Here is a 20345-nt window from a genome sequence, read left to right on the forward strand (position 1 = left end):
GCCAAAATCCATAAACAGGACTGTCCTGATAGACCCATCATTTCAGCCTGTTCCTGCCCCACTGAACTTAAGCCTGCCGATCTTGACTCTATTTTTACTCCCCTTGTCCAGTCTCTTTCCACCTACATTTGTCATTCTCCCGACACCATGGGGCAGAATTTTGCTGTCGGTGAGCAGGGAGGTGGGGCCCGCTCATCAACACGTAAAATGATGCGTCCCGCCCCATTTAAATTTTCAGGAAAGCGGAGGTGCAGCAAAATCAGCTGCCGGCCCGCCGACTTGTCAATGGCCAATTCAGGCCATTGCCAGGATCATTTAACCAATTGAAGGATGTGCCCGTCCAACCTTAAGGTTGGCGGGTCGACCAGGAGACCCGGCGGGAAAGAGAGAAAACATGAAACCTCATCCACCGGCGGGATGAGATTTCATGCAGGGTTTTAAAAATTGTAATAAAGTTGTTCTGTAAATTATGAACAGGTCCCAACTCATGTGACATTGTCACATGAGGTGGGACATGTAAGGGATTTCTTTTTCTACTTTTAATATTTTTCAAAGTTCAGGCGATCTCCCTGAGGCTGCACTTAGCCTCAGGGAGATGTGCACTCTTTCGTGTGCTTGCGCAAAAGAGCGCACTCTCACTTTTAGGGAATCCCCCTTAATTGGCCCGCCCACGTGAAATGGCGGTGTGACCCGCTTTACTGGCGGGGATCGGCTCCACGCCTGCCGGAGATTGGGTCAGACCTGCCAGCCCAACAAGCAGAAAATTCTGCCCCATGTGTCTGTTCAACAATTTCCAGTTTCCTGGCCTTAAATGCCTCTTATCACTATGGATGTCCAATTCCTCTACACCTCCATGTACCCTGGGATGGTGTGAGGGCTTCTTCCTTGAACAGAGGCTCAAACACTCCCCATCCACCACCACCATCCTCTGCCTGGCGCAACTTGCTATTTCATTGAACAATTTCTCCTTCAACGTGTCTCACTTACTCCAAATAAAGGGAGTGGCTATGGGTACCCATTTATGCCTGTCTCATTGCAGGCTATGTGGAATGTTCCTTGTTTCAGTTCTACTCACGGTACCTCCCACAACTCTTTTTCTGGTATATCAGTGACTGCATTGTTGCCGCTTCCTGCTCTCACTGGAACTGGAAGAATTCTCCAATTTTGCTTCCAATTTCCACCCTTCTCACACATTCACCCGGTCCATCTCTGACACTTCACTTTCCTTCGGTAGCTTCTTTGCCTGCATTCATGGTGATAGGCTGTCTTACTAACATTCAAGCCCACTGACTACCACAACAGCCTCAGCTTTCTCACTTTCTCACATTTTGCTTCCTCTAAGGGCTCCATTTCATTCTCTCAGTTTTTCTGTCTCCATCACAATGATTCTGATGAGGCAACATTCCACAACAGCCCTGTCTTCACCACCCCTGACTGTGATTGAGAGAGCCCTCAACTGTATCCAACCGCACTTCCCACACATCTCCCTTCCCCTTCCTCCAAGAACAACAGTTGGGTTTCCATTGTCCCCTCTTTCCACACCACCAGCCCCTGTATTCAATGAATGATCCTCCACCATTTCAGCCACCTCCAGCATGATAGCACCACCAAACACATCTTCCATTCCCCACACCTGTCGGCATTCTGAAGGGACCATTCCCTCCAAGACACTGTGGTCAACTACTGCATCACCCCAAATACCTCATCCCCTTCCCATGGCATGTTCCCATCCAATCACAGGAGGTGTAACGTGGGCCCCTTTACCACGTCTCTCCTCCCTGTCCAAGGAAATCTGAAGAAGACTCATATTGGACTTGAAACATTAACTATTTCTATCTTCACAGGTGCTGCCAGATGTGCTAAGTTTCCAGCACTTTGTTTTTGTTCCAGATTTAATGGACAATCTTCTCATTATCTAGACTAAATATATTGCTTAGATCCCACTTTTTTTTGATTCATTCACAGAATTCAGGCATTGCTGGCTAGGCCAACAATTATTGCCCCTTCCTAAATGCACTTGAAAAGCTTTGTGAATCACTACAGTCCATGTGGTGTGCTGCACTGTTAGGGAGTGAGCTCCAGGATGTTGACCCGGCATTAGTGAAGGAACAGCGATATAGTTCTAAGTCAGGATGGTGTATGGTCTGGAAGAGAACTTGCAGGTGGTGGTGCTCCCATGCATCTGCTGCCCTCGTCTTTCTCGATGGTAGAGGTGGTGGGCTTGGAAGGTGCTATCTAAGGAGCCTCAGTGAGATGCTGCAGTGCATCTTGCTGATGGTACACACTGCTGCCACTGTGCGTCAGCAGCAGAGGGAGAAAAAGGCTAAGCTGGTGGGCCGGGTATAAGTCAAGCAGTCCTGGATACTGTCGGGTTTTTTGAGTGCTGTTGGAGATGCACTCATCCAGGCAAGAGGAGAGTTTTCCCATCACAATCCTGACTTCTGCCTGGTAGATGGCGGACAGGCTTTTCAGAGTCAGAAGACAGGAGTCAACTTACTCGCCACAGAATTCCCAGGCTCTGAAATGCTCTCGTAGCCACCGTATTTATATAGCTGGTCCAGTTCAGTTTCTGCTGAATGGTAACTCCTAGGATATAGACAGCTGGGGATTCAGTAATGGCCATTGAATGTCAAGGGATGATGGTTAGCCTCTCTCTTGTTGGAAATGAACATTGCCTGCCACTTGTGTAAATGACACTTGGCATTTATCTGCCCAAGCCTGAATGTTTTCCAGGTCCTGTTGCACATGGACATGGACTGCTTCAGTATCTGAGGAATTGTGAATGGTGCTGAACATTGTACAATCATCAGCAAATATCCCCACTTCTGAGCTTATGAGGGAGGGAAGGTCATTGATGAAGCAGCTGAACATGGTTGGGCCAAGGACACTACCCTGAGGAACTCCTGCATCAATGTCCTGGGGCTGAAATGATTGACCTCCAACAACAGCCATCTTCCTATTTGCTGAGAATGGCACCAACAGCGGAGAGTTTTTGCCCTGATTCCCATTGGCTCCTGGTTTCCCATAGCTCCATGAAGCCACACTCAGTCAAATGTAGCCTTGATGTTAAGGGCTGTAACCCTTTAATAGCCTACTGAAGAAGAGTCATATTGACTCAAAATGCTAACCCTGTTTCTCTCTCCACAGATGCTGTCAGACCTGCTGTGTTTTTTCCAGCAATTTCTGTTTTTATTTGGGATCATTTGACACTCATTCTGCCACTCACAATCAAACAAATAAAGTTAGATTAAATGGTTAATCTTCTCATTGACTGGATTAAATGTATCATTTGTATCCTGCTAAGTGCAGAGTGGCTGTAGCTGTGCTTATAAAACAAGAGTCACCGTAACTCATTGTGGGGTAAATACTTTTTAGTTATTGCTGAGAGTTGCAATAATGTGCAACAGAACGAGAAATGTTAATTTTCCCTGAGCTCAGGATTTCAGCACACTGTAATCAGCCAATCACACAGGATTCCAGTTGGCTGCCCAACTATGATGGATTCCTTTAACTGATAAACCCTACATTGACATGTCCATGTTAACGGTGACTATTCAAATAAGAGATTTTACTAGTCGTGCTTTGAATGAATCTCCTCAGCTGAAATTGCACTGCACAATGCTAGTAACGTGAAATTATTCCTATGAAATTCTTCTTTTATAACAAAGGTGCTGACTCATTCGGTGGAAGAGAAAGGAAACATGATTACAGCAGATAGCACCAATAAATAAGGCAGCATTAGCTCAGACATAATGGGCTGAATTGCCACATTCTGTGCTGCTATTTCCAAGGTTTATTTTAAATGAGGAAACAAATTTCACATACATTAATGCATCCATCACTGATATTGTTCAATAGTCTACAAGTAAGATGGGAGTTTTTAAGCATAAATAAAGGTGCATTGTGTTTTAAATTGATCATTAGTAATTAATGAATCATATTCTATTATAATTCAGCCTAGTTATGTCCATTTCCCTGTTTTTTTTTCCCTGTATTAACTAATTAAAATGTGCCCTATGGCTACAGTTTAGATGGGAAAAATTAAGAATTTCAAATTGCCCATGATTGAGCATTGTTATCAGTGTATATTGTGACCCAAATAGAAATCTTGGAAAAGTATCAGAGAAGAACAGTAATGTGTGAGAACAGTTGGCAGTATTCAAATATCCATCATCCACACTGAGTACAAGGCACTTTAATATAGACTTTGAAATCTCACAAGCAGAAAAGCTAGTTTCACATCTCTCCATATTTGTAAAAACATGCTATAGTCTATTATTTTTACATGTATTGAGTCCCCTGTCTCTTTCCCCCACCACCCCCACCCCACACCCCCACCCCCCAACACCCCCCCCCCACCCCACCCCCGACATGCAACAATAACTTACCTCATCTGTGAAGTTCTTTACAAAGTCTTTGTACTCCTGGCTGCTTTCATTTTTCAGGTCTGGTGTGAACTCCTTATTTGTAATTCTTGTTGACACCTCCACTACCGAGGCAGCTTCAAAAAATGAAAAAAAGTTACTTCTTGAGTAAATTTATGGATGTTGCTACAGTTCTAGTTTGAATTGGAAGTACAGTCCTCCACCTCCTGAACCCAATGAGTAGAGAGCAAGTGAAAAATTAGAACAATGATTAAGTATTTACCTGAAGTAAATCTAAATACCGTCGATATTGGAGATTTGAAATAAAAACAGAAAGTGGGAACTGTGTTCCAAAGAGAAGTCATATCGGACTCAATACGTTAACTCTGTTTTTTCTTTCCACAGCTGCTGCCAGAACTGCTGAGATAATCCAGCACTTTCTGTGGAAAGTTTACAGCTCTATTCTCACCACACCACCTGCTCAATGCCATTTAAAACTCCCAGTTTTTGAGAAGAGTCAGCGTTCTTGCCACAATAAGTCATAGCAATTATGATTATATTAAAGTCGGGGACCCATGACACAATTACGTGACTTTCACTCAGAACCTCATGACCGTCCATCGCACTGGTGCCAGTGATACTCAAGGGCAAACAGGTACAAGGCAAGAAGATGCCCTGCCAGTTTAGCACTTCTAGCTATATTTGGCTCTCCTTGAGCAAGAACACTCCTTCAGCTCTTGCAAGGAAACTTATGAGTTCTTCCAATGTTTGGTCTTCCATTTTCACAGCTCACATTCAGGGTGGATGTGTAATGAGAAGGGGAAGCAAAATCTGGTTCATCAAACATACCTGTCCTGACCTTCCTTGTAATTGTCTGCTGCTGACCGCAAGTTGTAGTGGATATTATTATCTGATATTCAACGTCCGGCTGCAAACCACTAAATTCTGCTGCTTGCTTCTCAGTTTGAGTTTGGTTCGTATAGTTCCCCGCGAAGATTGTGACATTGAAATGAGGCTGTTCAAAAGTATTGTTAGTCTCCCAGGTAATGGAGATTACTTCACTTTCCACCGTTGCCAAATTAATACGCAGGAACATCAGTGGTACTGTAAAGAAAATTATTTATTACAAATTGACAGAAAGAAAGATACACACACATTTACACAGTACTTATATCACAAAGTGCTTCATAGAGAATGACGTACTTTTAAACAAAAGCTCACTATTGTAATGCTAGAAGCATGGAGCCAGGAACAACAATGAGTTACCAACCAAATAATAGTTTTAAAATGACCTTAGAGGAGACAATACTATTGGCCAGGATAACGGATTGGTTTTTGCATTAGGGAGCACCACTGACATTCAGGTGCTGAGAGAGACACAGATGAATTTAGGATGAGAGGTTAAGAAGTGAGTGAGGGCTCCATGAGCAATACAGCATGAATGCTTTCATAATAAAAAAATAGGAGTAGGAGTTGGCCATTGGGAATCTTGAGCCTGCATCGATGTTCAGTAAGATCAGCTGATCAGGATGTGGCTTTATGTCCTCTTTCCTGCCTGCTGCCGTAAACCTTCTCTGCCTTGTAGATCAAATATTTGTCCAATTCTAAATTACTTTTGACAAAGCTGTGAGAACATTTTAATTTATCAGCACTGAGTGGCAGCTCTTGAGGTGGGGAGTTTTCACTGACTGACTCTGCTGTTTACAGACAATGTGTGCCACCCTCTTTTGGGGCTATATGTCCTAAGTGCCCACAGGATGAATCCTCTTTGTCCTGCCTGCAACACCTCTACAAATGCCGTGGAAAACCTCGGTGCCCTTACTGCTGTAACCACACATAAGATTGCTGGAGCTGGAAATATAGGGTCTGCCTGTAACTAGCTGCAGCCTTTTAAAAGCTGCATAAGAACTGAATTTCCCTCTGCCCTGAGGTGCTCAGACAATTGTTCTGTCTTACGTGACTAATGAGGAGTTGGGTAGAAGGAGCAGTGGATTAATAAAACACTTTTAAAGTCACACTGCCTTAATCTGCCAAGAGGAGGTGAATCAAGGCCTCTCATTCCGATTTTGTTTCTTCCAGTGATCTTCCTTCTCTTCTGGAAATGCTGCTGCCCTCAGGAATAAAAGCCACAATCCCACCCATCTATGGTCAATGGGCACCTTATGATACAGATAATCCTCATAGGTTAGGTGATTCAGAAGGAGAAGTCATCACTCAACCCAATCCTGTCTTCATCTGGTTTGCACATATTCAATCAGGGATCTCTAGAAAAAGACTAGCACTGATTTCCATTCCTTAACCCAATTATTCATATATGTTGTTAGTGACAACTAGGATCATCAATAGCATTGGAGCCACTGCAGAGACTGAGTACATAACCTCGGCTCACATTTCAAAATAATACTAAGGGAGGCCTGGATCATTGGAGGTGTCATCCTTTAGATCAGAAATTAAACTTTTTTCCAGATTGGCATTCATCTCATTGCAGTTTGTGATACCTTATCGTGCACAGAATAACTGCTCTGTCTACAAAGTAACATTACATATACTTCAACGCAATTTGTTGTACCTGAAGAACTTTAACACAGATAGTAGAGATTTGTTAAGGCACCACAGGAATGTTAGTCTAACTGTCTAATGATTGGTTCATTTGCCATTGGAAAATCACAATCACTGTGAATCACTGAGAAATCACTCGATTTCTCTTCAAAAATTATTTTAAAAACATAACTATACCATAACAAAACTTCCTGTCTAGTCAAAGGGGCAATTGATAGCAGTTAACCATAAGGGAAATGGAAACACCAATTCAATCCTAATCCTCATGGATTCACATCAACTCCTTCTCTGTAATATGGAGCAGCCATTGAGTTACCAGGATCCTGTGTTATATAGTCATAAGAGTATAAAGGAAAAAAAACATTCTTTAATACAAAGTCTCTTCTGTAATGAAGGGTGCATGATTATATAATGGAATAGATATACAGTATATTAAGATATTCAACTTACCACAGGATGTAGTGAGTGATGTAGAGATCAAGGTGGTGATGTTTGGGGTGATGCTTGGGCTGGAGGTTGGCGTGGATGTTGGCAAAGTGGTTGGTGTAGTGTTTGGGCCGGTGTTTGAGGTGGTGGTTGTGGTTGTTGTTTTAGTTGTGGTTGTGATGGTGGTTGAGGTGGTGTTTGAGATAGTAGTTGAGGTGGTAGTTAAGGTGGTATTTGGTGTGGTGGTTGAGGTGCTGGTTGAGGTGGTGGTTGAGGTGGTGGTTGAGATAGTAGTTGAGGTGGTGGTTAAGGTGGTGTTTGGTATGGTGGTTGAGGTGGTGTTTAAGGTGGTGTTTGGTGTGGTGGTTGAGGTGGTGGTTGAGGTGGTGGTTGAGGTGGTGGTTGAGGTGGTGGTGGTAAGAGAAGAATTGTTAGGATTGGTTGTGTTAAGGGTTGTGGTGCTAGGTATTGTGGTAAGAGTCTTGGTTGTTTTAATTGTGGTGTTTAGATTTTCACTGGTTGAGGAAGTGGTCGAAGTTGTAGTCACTGAGGAAACTGCAATATAAATAAAAGACAACAAAGTTTAAACAGTAAATTTGGCAAAATTGTTCAGAACCTTGGAGTTCAATGTCTAACCATAACCCAATCAAAAATTGTGTCCACATATTGTATCAAGTAGTGGCAGCATTGCAGGTTATCACGTAATGAGTGCAAAGGGCATTAGTGTATTAAGGATAATTATTAAAATAATGCAGACAATAGGTGCTTTCAGAAAGAGATTTCACTTCGGAATGAAGGAGTTTTTTTTATTTAGTCATTTATGGAATGTGGACGTCACTGGCTGGGCCAGCATTTATTGCCCATCCCTAAGTGGTCTTGAGAACTGAGTGGCTTGCTAGGCCATTTCAGAGTTAACCACATTCCTGTGGGCCTGGAGTCACATGTAAGAAAGAAAAGGTAAGGACAGCAGATTTCTTCCCTAAAGGACATTAGCTTTTATAAAAATCATTTCCTGGTCATCATTAGACTCTTAATTCCAGATTTTTTTTATACTGAATTCAAATTTCACCATTTGCTGTGGCAGGATTTGAACCCCAGTCCCCAGAGCATTACCCTGGGTCTCTGAATTACTAGTGATAATGCCACTATGCAAACATAAATTGGGAGAAGAGGGGATAGTAATGAATGAGCACCAATTTCCATTGCTTTTCCAAATGAATGAATGAATCAAATCCCACATTATGGAGTTTTCTGTGGTTGCACTCACTCACCTGGGTTTCCTGCACACCCATTTTAATCAGCAGGTCATTCACTGGACTGATGAATACACATCATAAACACTGACCATTGATACAGTGCCAACTTTAGATAGCTTATAGCCAACTTACAGACCTTTACAGATAGCACCAGGCAATTAAATAGATTGGCAAATTAAACCATAATATTTATTCATTCATTTTATGCATAAGGGTGACAAAATTCAGAGAAATACATCAACAACTCAAAACTGCAAAGAAAATTTTAAAAAGAGTATAATGCTGAATTGAGCCTTTTGCTGCTTGCAAACAGCTGGAAGCAACAGGAAAGCAGCTGTCCCCAATCTCTTTTGGAAATTGCTTAAGAACAGTTGAAAGCACCGGAAGCAAAATCTGTAGGCCTAGAAATTCAATAGTGCCAGTGAAATGTGCACAATAGTACCCAATATACGGGTGGTGTATGCATCAAGCTCTGAACCTAAAGTGCATCGCCCACCATCTTGGTGTAGGTCTGAAAAGAGGCCTCCGAGGCCCACACATAAAGACAATAAGTCTTGTATATGGATAGAAAAATGTCGGATGCAGTTTAATGGCGGTGAAATGTGGTATGATATATTTTTGAAGGAGAAATGAGACAATCAACTAAATGGAACAATCCTGAAGGGGATACAGTGACAAAAAAAAGGTGGTCTAACAAGTTGAGATGACTGTTAAAAAAGTAACTGTAATCCTTGACTCTATAAACAGATGCACGAAGTGCAAAAAAAGGATGTGTTTCTAAACTTTTATAATGACACCGTTTAGGCCTCAACTGGTGTGCTTTAAGAAGGATATCAAGGTCTTGGAGGTGGTGCAGAGTTGATTTCCTAGAATGGTACCAGGAATGAGTCACTTCAGTGTCTAAACATGTTTTATGAAATAAGAACATTCATTTTTCTTCATACCTTGTGTGCCTTTGGTACACCTGTTGTCTGTCTGGTAATTGGAAGCGTCAATTGTAACTATCTTCAAGTGGGAGATAAATCACACTGCGGAAACTGGTGATGTATTTCCCTCTTATCCATAGCAGGGAAAATCCTGACACGCATTCTCCTGAGCTGCCCACTTCCTGTGGCTGAGGAATTCCTCCCAGAAACACAGTGTGGCTTTACCTTCCAAAAGAAGCTCCGACGTGGTCTGTGTTGCCAGACAAATCAAGGGAAAATGTCAAGATCAACACCAGGAACTCTTCATTGCATTCATCGATCTGACCTGACCTTTGTAAATCATGAGGCTCCATACTCCAAGGATTTGGATGTCCAAAACACTTCGTCACAAGCCTTCGATTGCTTCATGATGATATCACTACAAGTGCCTTGCTTAGAAATGGAAGGTTCTACTGTTCCACTCGTTCCTGTTCAGGTTCAACAGTTGCAGCTACAGGTGCTACAGGTTTGTCAGTTGAATCAAGTTTGCTTTCACCAACTGGAGCAGATGCTTCCCAGGAATCTTCCACTGTGACTGGAGATCCCTGGAAATTTGGCTCCTCGGATTTGGCTTCTCTAATCTGGTCAGTGTGCCTCTTCCAGATTCCACAGGAAGATGCAACATCATAGGTCAGTGGTCCCTGACACTTGATGATTCTTCCCAGGAGCCACTTTGGTGTCCCACGGTAACTTCAGACCCAAACAGACTGATCCAGATTAAACTCATGAGCTGGTTTACTTGTGACACGTGATCTTTTCTGATCAAGTTGCCTTGAACCAATCTTTCCTTTCAAATCCAGGCACAGCAAATCCATTCTGGTACGCAGTTGTCTTCCAAACATCAGCTCAGCAAGAAATATGCCTGTTGTTGAATGTGGAGTGTTACGATACATCATTAAAAAGTTCTTCAGCTTCAACTTCCAATCTGTTTGCATCCTCCCCTTCAATATGATTGTTTTGAATGTCTGGGCAAAGCTCTCTGCTTCACCATTTGAGGATGGGTGGTAAGGCGAGATGAGAATCTGCTTGATCCCATTGTTTTTCAGGAACGTTTGAAATTCATGTGATGTGAACTGTGTGCCATTGTCAGACACAATCTGCTCCAGCAATCCAAAAGTAGTGAATGCATTCCGGAGAGCATCACTGCTCTTTGCTGAAGCAGTCGACGTCATGGGAATAATGTGAGGCCATTTTGTGCGGGTATCCACCACAATCAGGAACGCATGTCCAGGAAGTGGTCCAGCAAAGTCCACATGAAGTCTCTGCCATGGGTGGTCAGGCCAAGCCCATGGATGTAATGGGGCAGGTGCAGGAGAAGACTTCATTTCGTGGCATGGAAGACGATCACTGACCATGTCTTCAATGTGTTTCTCCAGGTGTGGCCACCATACATGTAGACAAGCTAATGCTTTCATTTTGCCAATTCCCATGTGACTGAGGTGAAGTTCTTCTAATACTCGTGTTTGGAATTTTGAAGGAATAACAACTCGGATTCCCATAACAAACAACCATTTTGCAGAGTCATCTCAAATTTACGCATGGGGTAAGGTTTAAGCTCAGTAGTCACTTCTTGGGGTACCCACCAACCCTCCTGTGTGTACAGGTAAACTTTGGAGAGCGCAGCATCCCTCTGCATTTCAAGTCAAATTTGATCTGCTTTAACAGGTAACACGTCTATCTGGTTCACATTGAAAGCAGTGACTTCACTTTGTGTGTTGGGGCTGTGGTGTAATGGAAGTCTGGAAAGTCTGGAAAGTGCATCCGCATTTCCATGATTCTCAGTAGAGCGAAATGTAATTTCTTACTGGTAAGCAGATAAGATCAGTGCCCACCTTTGTAAGTGTGCAGTGGCACATGTCGGGGTTTGTGACTTTGGGCTAAGCAACCAGGTCAAAGGCTTGTGGTCTTAATGAGTGTGAATTTACGCCCACACAAATATTGGTGGAACTTCTTGACTCCATAGATTAGTCCAAGAGCTTCCTTCTCAATTTGAGCATAATTTTGTTCTGCCTTGGACAATGTGTGTGAGGCATACGCAATGGGCTTTTCACTGCTATCAGGAAATGTGTGGGAGGTGACAAGCCAGGCTGACAGGCAACCTTTCATTGAAATGCGCTAGGACTTTAGCAGAAGTAGGTATACAAAATTATGAGGGGCATGGATAGGGTAAATAGGAAGAAACTTTCCCCCTTAGCGAAGGTGTCAATAACCAGGGACCATAGATTTAAGGTAAGGGGCAGGAGGTTTAGAGGGGATTTGCGGAAAAATTATTTTACCCAAGGGGTGGTTGGAATCTGGAACACACTACCTGAGGGGGTAGTAGAGGCAGGAACCCTCACAACATTTAAGAAATATTTAGATGAGCACTTGAAACTCCATAGCATACAGGGCTACGGGCCAAGTGCTGGAAAATGGGATTAGAATAGATAGGTGCTTGATGGCCAACATGGACATGATGGGCCGAAGGGCCTGTTTCTGTGCTGCATAATTCTATGGCTCTATAAGAGAGCTCTTGCTTGAGTTCCTTGAAATTTTCCTGACAGACTTGTGATCAATCCCATTTTGCATTGTTCTTCAGCAGATTATTCAATGGTGTTGCCTTGGTTGCCAAACTGGAAATGAACTTGCCATTGTAATTCACAAGTCCCAAAAATGAATGAAACTCCTTAACATTTTTGGGCTGTTGTGCATTCACCACTGCCTCCACCTTTCTGGGTGAGGTCGATCACATTTCGCAGGTACTCTACTGAGAGCTTCAGGAACGAGCATTTGGATTTCTTACAGCAGATGCCATATTTTTCCAGTCTACGCAGGAGCTTGCCTAGGTTCTCTAAATGAATTGGGAGGTTTTTCCCAGTGATGAGTATGTCATCTCGGAAGCAAATTACACCAGGGAGACCCTGCAGTATTTTGTCCATGGCCTGCTGGAATAAAGCTGGTGATAACGCGATTCCAAATGGTAGTCATTTTATTAATACAGATCTCTGTGCGTGCTGATGGTTGCATACTTCCTGGAATCTTCACTTGGCTGCATTTGCAAAAATGCCTGTGATAGGTCAAGCTTTGTGAATAATTCACCTCCATTCAGAGCAGTGAACAGGTCCTCAATTTTCAGTAACAGGTACTGTTGCACTTCCAGGAAAGGATTAATGGTGATTTCATAGTCAACATATATTCTGATAGACCCGTCATCCTTCACTACTGGGACTACTGCAGAGCTGCCCACTCTGCATAATCAACTTTCTCAATTATCTGAAAGTTTTCAAGTTGTTCTAGTTCTTGCTTGATTTTCTGTCACATTGAATAGGGCACTGAACATGGTTTGAAGAACCTTGGAGAAGCTCTGGCCTTCAAAGCAAGTTTGGCATCAATGTCTTTAATATCTCCAAGACCTTCTTTGAAGACATCAGTATGCTTGTCTAACAAGGACTGCAACATGGAGTTGCAATGCACTTTATTTATTTTATTCCAGTCCAAGCGAATTTCTTTTAGCCAGTTCCTGCGCATAAGCGATGGACAATCCCCTTTCACAATGATAAGTAGCAACCTTACTACTTGATCTCCATATTTAGACTGAACAGACATTTTTCCAAGTATATTCACAGACTCACCAGTGTAGGTGCTAACCTGGAGGAGGGCTTTGTCCAATGGGCATTTCTTGAAAATTTTCCCCCATGTCTTCTCTGAAGCAACAGAAAGAGATACTCCAGTGTCAAACTCCATTTCAACCATTTTACCATTCAAGGCAATGCCAACTTTTAGTCCTTCATCTAGTTTCAGATCAGACTGAATGCAATACAATTGCTCTTCTGCATTGTCGTTGTGCATTTCACTTTCTGTCTCTTGTGGAATCGCATTACTTTTGTATTTTGTTTCCAAGTAATGTGTTTTTTTAAGCCTCCTGTTTATTTTCAAGCAGACTTGTCTGTGTACTCCTCATGATGCCCTTTTCTTGGCGGTACTGCTTCATTGTGATCAGCCTTTGATCTACATGCACGCTGTGTGTGTCCTTTCCACAGTAGCGACAATCAGCAGTTTCCCACATACAGGCTTCTGCATTATGCCCTATTCCATTACAGCGGTAGCATGTTTGAAAGCGCATACACCCTGACTTTACTATTTTAACTTCGGTGTTGTTAGAATGAGCTTTCAAATCTCCAGCTTGTTTCTCTGCCATTTCTATTCTTTGCGCAATCTTGAACACTTTTTTCAGTGTCAACCCTTGCTCCATTAACAACCTGTCCTGAACTCTTCAATTTCTTAGTCCACAAACCAAGCGATCACACAACGCTTCTTCCAGGCAACCTTTAAAATCACAATGTTCCGCTAATTTTCTCAACTCAGCCACGAACTAGGAAACTGATTCAAACCACACTCTCATGTTGCTTTCTTCAGTGAAACTTGAACCTCTCAGCAATAATTGCTAGTCTGGGATCGAAGTGCTTTTTCAAAATTTTCACAAGCTCTCTAAAGCTTTTATCTGCTGGTTTGTCAGGAGCAAAGAGATTTCTCAGTATAGTGAAATTTTTAACTCTGATGATTGTAACAAACACTGAAGCCTGCTTTTCCTCTTCAATCACATTCGCAATGAAAAACTTCCATTTGCTCGACATAAACTACAAAGTCCATAGTAGCTGGATCAAAAGCCTCTAAAGCCCCTAATAATGATGATCCCTCCCTCTTCACCATTTGAAGTGTTTTCTCACTTCTTAACAATTAAGAATACACATTCACAGCTACCTGCTTCCAAATTCCAATTTCCTGTGTGAAAAACAGAAGAACCCTTTATTCTCCACCAGAGGGCAATACACCTGGGGCTTAGCACACCCTACTGGCAGGTTTTATATAACAATTCTTTTTAACTAAAATGTCCTTTTGCAAAAAAGCATAAACATTAAACACAAACATCATAAGTATATTCACTGACTTGGCTTCCACAGCCCTCTGTGGTAGAGAATTCCACAGGTTCACCACCTTCTGAGTGAAGGTTTCTCCTCATTTCAGTCCTAAATCGTATCTTGAGACGGTGGCCCTTTGTCCTAGACCCCCCCCAGCCAGGGGAAACATCATTCCTGCATCCAGTCTGTCCAGCTCTGTCAGGACTGCATACATTCCAATGAGGTGCTGTCTCATTCTTCTAAACTCCAATGAATACAGGCCTGGTCGATCCAATCTCTCCTCATACGACAATCCTGCCATTCCAGGAATCAGTCTGGTGAACCTTCGTTATGCTCCCTCTATAGCACGAATATCCTCTCTTAGGTAAGGAGGCCAAAATTGCACACAATACCCCAGGGGCAGAATTTTCTGCCTGTCGGGCGGGCGGGCCCAACCCAATCTCCGGCGGGCGGGGAGCCAATCCCCGCTGGAGAAGCGGGCCCCGCCGCCATTTTATGTGGGCGGCCAATTAAGGCCCGCCCAGCGTGACGTCAGCAGGAAATGCTATGTGCTTCCTGTTCCGGGGGGGGGGGGGGGGGTGGGGGAGGGCGAGAATGCGCTCTTTCACGCATGCGCATGATCGAGCGCACATCTCCCTGAGGCTAAGTGCTGCCTCAGGGAGATCGCTTCCACTTTGAAAAATATTAAAAATAGAAGAAAAAAATTCCTTAACATGGGCCCCTCATGTAACAATGTCACATGAGATGGGACGTGTTCATAATTTACACCATAAGTTTATTAAACTTTTTAAATCCCTACATGAAGCCTCATCCTGCCGCTGGATGAGGTTTCATGTTTTATCTATTCCCCGCCGGGGCTCCTGGCCTTCCCGCCGACCTTAAGGTTGGACGGGCGGGTCCTTTAATTGTATTAATTGATCCTGTCACTGGCCTCAAGTGGCCATTGACAGGTCGGCGGGCCCACAGCTGATTTTGCTGCGCCCCCGCCTTCCTGCAAATTTAAATGGGGAGGGATGATGTTTGGGGGGAGCCTCCGACATCATCCCGCGTCATTTTACACATCGGCGAGCAGGCCCTGCCCCCCTGCTCGCCGACAGCAAAATTCTGCCCCAGGTGTGGTCTCAGCAAGGCCCTGTACAGCTGCAGTAAGACATCCTTGCTCCTGTACTCAAGTCCTCTTTTAATGAAGGCCGACATACCACTTGCCTTCTTACTGCTTGCTGCACCTGCATGCTTGGTTCAAGTTCTGTTGAAGGGTCATGAGGACTCGAAACGTCAACTCTTTTCCTCTCCTCCGATGCTGCCAGACCTGCTGAGTTTTTCCAGGTAATTCTGTTTTTGCTTGGTTTAAGTGATTGGTGTACAAGGACGCCCAGATCCCTTTGTACTTCAACCTTTCCCAATCTATCACCATTTAATTAATACTCTGCCACTCTGTTTTTCCTATTGAAGTGGATAACGTCACACTTATCCACATTATACTGCCTCTGTCATGTCAGGTCACGGGGTAGTGGAGTTGGGTGGTAGTCAGGTAAGGGGCAGGGTAGTCGGGTCAAGGGGGGTAGTCGGGTCATGGGGTCAGGGTAGGGTGAGGCAAGGGGGATTTCAGTCCCCGGGGTCCCAAAACTGGCCAGTTAAGTGTCTGCTGGACACTTAATTGCCGCGGGCATTCCCCGTTGGCGGCGACACTATACCAGTTGTCTCGCCGCCAGGCGACACCCCTTTACCAACATTAACTTCCGGCCTGTGTCAGCTCGATGGTCTTTCATCGGAATAGGAAATAGTTGGAGATGTAACTGGTTTTAATCAAGTACAGAGGCAGGAAGAGGAAGAGGAGGACAGCAAGAGGGAAAGTGATTCTGTAGAAAATTCCGTGGAGAGATTAGCTGAGAACTCATAAAAAGCAAGTGTCACAGAAAACTCTTCAATCCCTTTTCCATAATTGTGTCAGCCTTAACTGTGCGAAATATGCCACTTGCGTGTAAAAAAAATAAACATCCCCACCAGCCTTGCAAACAGATGCAAACACTTATAAATCACTTAAAATTAAAACGAAACACATTCCAGCAAACTATTTCATTAAGAAGAAAAGGGAAAGCCGATTTAAGAACAAAATCTTATACGGTCAACTCCTGTCGCTCGCGAGGGTTCCATTCCTGTGAAATCCCGGGAAGGGTAAAATCACAAGCGATGATCTTGTGCAAGCAATAGGTCGTTATAATTAACCATGATGAGGCAGTGCAACCTGCTTATTATCAATGCTGGTCATTCGTGGAATTTATTTCATTTTCCATAACTCTCAGAGCTATGGGGAAAATAAGGAGCTAGTGAACCATTGGCATTCTCCATGTGCAATGACTGTGGTAATGAGTCAATCATTGGTAACAAAGTCATCATGAACATTATTTGAAGAATGAACAAATCCTGCAGGATTTTTCAGATGATGGAGTTTGCCGCTCCACCACCCGAAAAGTCAAGGGGGAGCGCATCTCCCACCACCCCCCCGATATCGACTGCCCTGCAGCCACTTAACATTCGGCGGGTTGTCAGTTGGCTCAAGGCGAGACTGAAGATAAGTCCAGGGTTTATGCAGGGTCTGGCTGGCAGACCGCAGCAAGGGGACTTAATTGGCCACTAAGGGCCTCTAAAGGCCCAAGGGCAGGCAGGTCACCAGGTGCCTCGACCACAGCACCAACCACCCCCCCCCAAGCCCCACCCTCACTCTCACCCTCGCAGACAGGTCTGGGGTGGACAGGGAGGTAACAGGCAGCTGAGCCATACGTTGCATTTTACGAACCCACCCACCTTCAAGCCCACTGGCAGGGAACTGTAAAATTCCACTTCTTTCTGCCCGGCTATCATGCAGATGAAAGTGGAGTGCACCGGTGCTTTCATGGCAACACAGGAAAAGGCGTGGGCCATCAGCCTCAACAGTCCAATTGAATCAGACCAGGACTGATCTGTACCTCAACTCCATTTACCCTTTCTTTGATCCATAAATCTTGGTTCCTTCACTTAATAATCATTCTCCATCTTGAAGGTTTCAAATGATCGAGCATCTGCAGCCTTTTGGAGGGGAATAGTTTTCCATCCTTTCTGTGTAAAAGAGCTAGCATATTTCTTGCCCAAATGACCTAACCTTAATTTTCAGTTTGTGCCCTCTTGCTCTTGATTCAGATGTATAGTTGCCCTCAGAAGTCGGGCCTTCTTCTTGAACAGATTCACTCTTTGTGCTGTTGCTACTTCCACCAGGACATTGGGTAGAGACTCCAGGATTTTGACCTATCAGTGATTCAGGAATGGCAGTGAGGACACGTCAGTGACTGAGTTGTGAGTGACTTGGAGGGAACTTAAGGTAATCATTTCCCTGGGGCTTCATCCCCCTCGGTGTCAGAGAGAGCAGGTGAATGATTGCACTACAACCTGACAATTTAGCATTCTTATCATACAATTATGGTTAAGTAGAATGATTACAACCACTTAACACAAGGTGGTCATTAACCTACTACGCTTCATCAAAAAATTTCAAAATTAAATCATTTTTTTAAAAGACAAATCTCCCAGAAATATGCTGCGCTTTCATGTCAGTGAGGACAGAAAACCAGGTGGAGAACATTCTCCTCGCTACCCTGGGTGTTTCTCAGATTTTCCACTGTTAGTGATGGCAGACATTCAAACTATCTACTCAAATATACCAATTGTGTGTTGGTGACAAGAATCATCATTAATGCTTTAGCATCCCTAATATTTGAAAACAAATTAAAAGTCGTCAGCTGCTATAGGCCAAGGCCTGCACAAATCATTTCTCATTCGCTCCTGAGATAGCCTCAAAGTGCCTTAAACATGGCTGGCCTTGCATTACCAGCACAGGTGTGGCCTGAGCATGTTTACCTAACGCAAAGGAAGTTCCAACCACTGACCCCACACGTGGCCAGCACAGTGGAGCGACTAAAGATATTCAAGAAATTTCAGCCCCAAGGTCATTGCTTCTCATGGGCTCTTTGGAAGAATTTCAGTTACAAGCGAAAGAAAATTGATGAATTTTTGCTGAACCAAAATGCAAATGTTCAAGAGGCAAAAAGCTGTTGGAAAGCGTTTGAAAATCAGGCTGTACACTCTGTGGCACCGAAGTGACCTACTTGAACATTACCCATCCTTTAACAAATGAAAATCATTACTCATCCTTTAACAAATTGCCAAATTCTTTAGGCCTGTGCTGCTAGCAAGACAGAGAGGACGTATGGTGGTCCGATTCCCACTGCCAAGTCACCTATCCTAGATTGGTCACTGTGGTCTGGTGAAATCAGAGCAAGAGACATTTATGGGCTGATGCTGTCGCTTCCTAGCAGCTGCATGGTGAGAGCTTCTGATAGAGGTTAATGGATAACGGATAGCCCATTGACTGCTTCAGTCTCAGCAGATACCTGACCCAAAACATCCACACAGGAGAAAATACAAACAAAATACAGCCATTTCATGCTCTAAGGTTGCTGAAGCGAGACTAAAGACAGAAGTTAAAATCAATTATGAATGAGTAATTATTTTCTCTTAATATATTTCAAGATTTATTTTCAATTATATTCCTACTTATAACATTCACAGTCATTGAATCTGTAATTCGCTGCCCATTAATTCTCCATTTTGTTGCCCATCTCACTGTTCTCTTCGTCCCCCACTGCGTTTGGAACTCGCTTCCTGCTTCTCTCTTTCTAATGCCCTTTCACTACCTGACTGAGTGAGTTTTATGCAGCAGCCAGCACGCTTTCCAAATCTTTCCAAGTCTGGATCACACCTGATTCTCAGCTTCCTCTCTCTCTTCTATTCAGCCCTGTACAGGCGCTCACCCATCATGATAGTCGCACACCTCAGACTTTTCTCCTCCGAGGTATGAACCAGTTAGCTGTGCCTTTCCATCATTTTGATTGATTTTGCGAGGTGGCTTTGCTCAATATAAATCTTACACAAGAGCGATAGTTCATTTGTTTGGCATATTAGCCAGGAAAGTTCAAAAATGTAACTCTAAAAAAAAAATCCTGCCAATTTTAGTTTCAATGTAACATAATCCAAATCAAATATCTATTGTCAGACTTACCTAAACTTGTAACTATTAGAAGCAAGTTGAAAATCCCTCTGGACTCCATATTGGGGTTGAAGTGTCTCACACTGACTCCTCCAACTGAGTGCTTGTTCTTAAAAATCCAATTTAAACGTTTGAAAATGTTGTATAAGTCACATAATTAACCATGACGAGGCATTGTAATATGCATATCATTAATATTGGTCATTGGTAGAATTTGTTTCGTTTTCCATAACTCTGAGAGCTATGGGAAGGTAAGAAACTAATGAACCATTGGCATTCTGCATTGTGCAATCACATGTGGTCATGAGTCAGTCATGGGTAACAAAGTCATCATTAACATTATTTTAAGAATGAACAAATCCTGCAGGATTTTTCAGATGTTGGGGTTTACTGCCTTGCCGCCCCAAGGGTTGAGAGGGAGCGCATCCCCCCCCAGTGCCGGCTGCCCCACAGCCATTTAATGTTCGGCAGATTGTTAATTGGTCAGGACTAGAAGGTAAGTCCAGGGTTTCTGCAGGGCCTGAGCAAGTTATTGGTGCATTCCCATTTTGAACAAGAGGTCTTGTAGTTTAGGCCTCCAGGGAAGGAATGTTTGATATTTCTCTTAACTCTAGGTGGCAACTCGCTTCATCTGGCAAATATTCCTGATCATGTGGAATCCACATTTTTGTGGAAGGTAGGGATGTGGTGCACCATAAGTGTGATGCTGTTGGCACAGATAAGCCTTTGCTGTAACCACTGCACTCAGCCTTTTCTTGATACGATGTGGGGTGAGTCAAAATGGCTAGCTTCTGTGG

General features: G+C 43.5%; 1 protein-coding gene across 1 annotated transcript in view; it reads right to left on the reverse strand.

The window, feature by feature from the left end:
• Positions 1–19630, reverse strand: part of LOC121290608 (serine-rich adhesin for platelets-like) — a 100372-nt gene extending 80742 nt beyond the window's left edge. Inside the window, exons 1-4 of the mRNA XM_041211272.1 lie at positions 19561–19630; positions 7374–7904; positions 5214–5468; positions 4389–4501 (exon numbers count right to left, since the gene is read on the reverse strand). Of these exons, the coding sequence (XP_041067206.1) occupies positions 4389–4501; positions 5214–5468; positions 7374–7904; positions 19561–19609 (948 nt within the window). The 5' untranslated portion in view covers positions 19610–19630. The remainder of the gene's footprint in view (positions 1–4388; positions 4502–5213; positions 5469–7373; positions 7905–19560) is intronic.
• Positions 19631–20345: the final 715 nt, after the last annotated feature.

The sequence above is a fragment of the Carcharodon carcharias genome, chromosome 18, assembly GCF_017639515.1.
Source record: "Carcharodon carcharias isolate sCarCar2 chromosome 18, sCarCar2.pri, whole genome shotgun sequence".
Lineage (NCBI taxonomy): Eukaryota > Metazoa > Chordata > Chondrichthyes > Lamniformes > Lamnidae > Carcharodon > Carcharodon carcharias.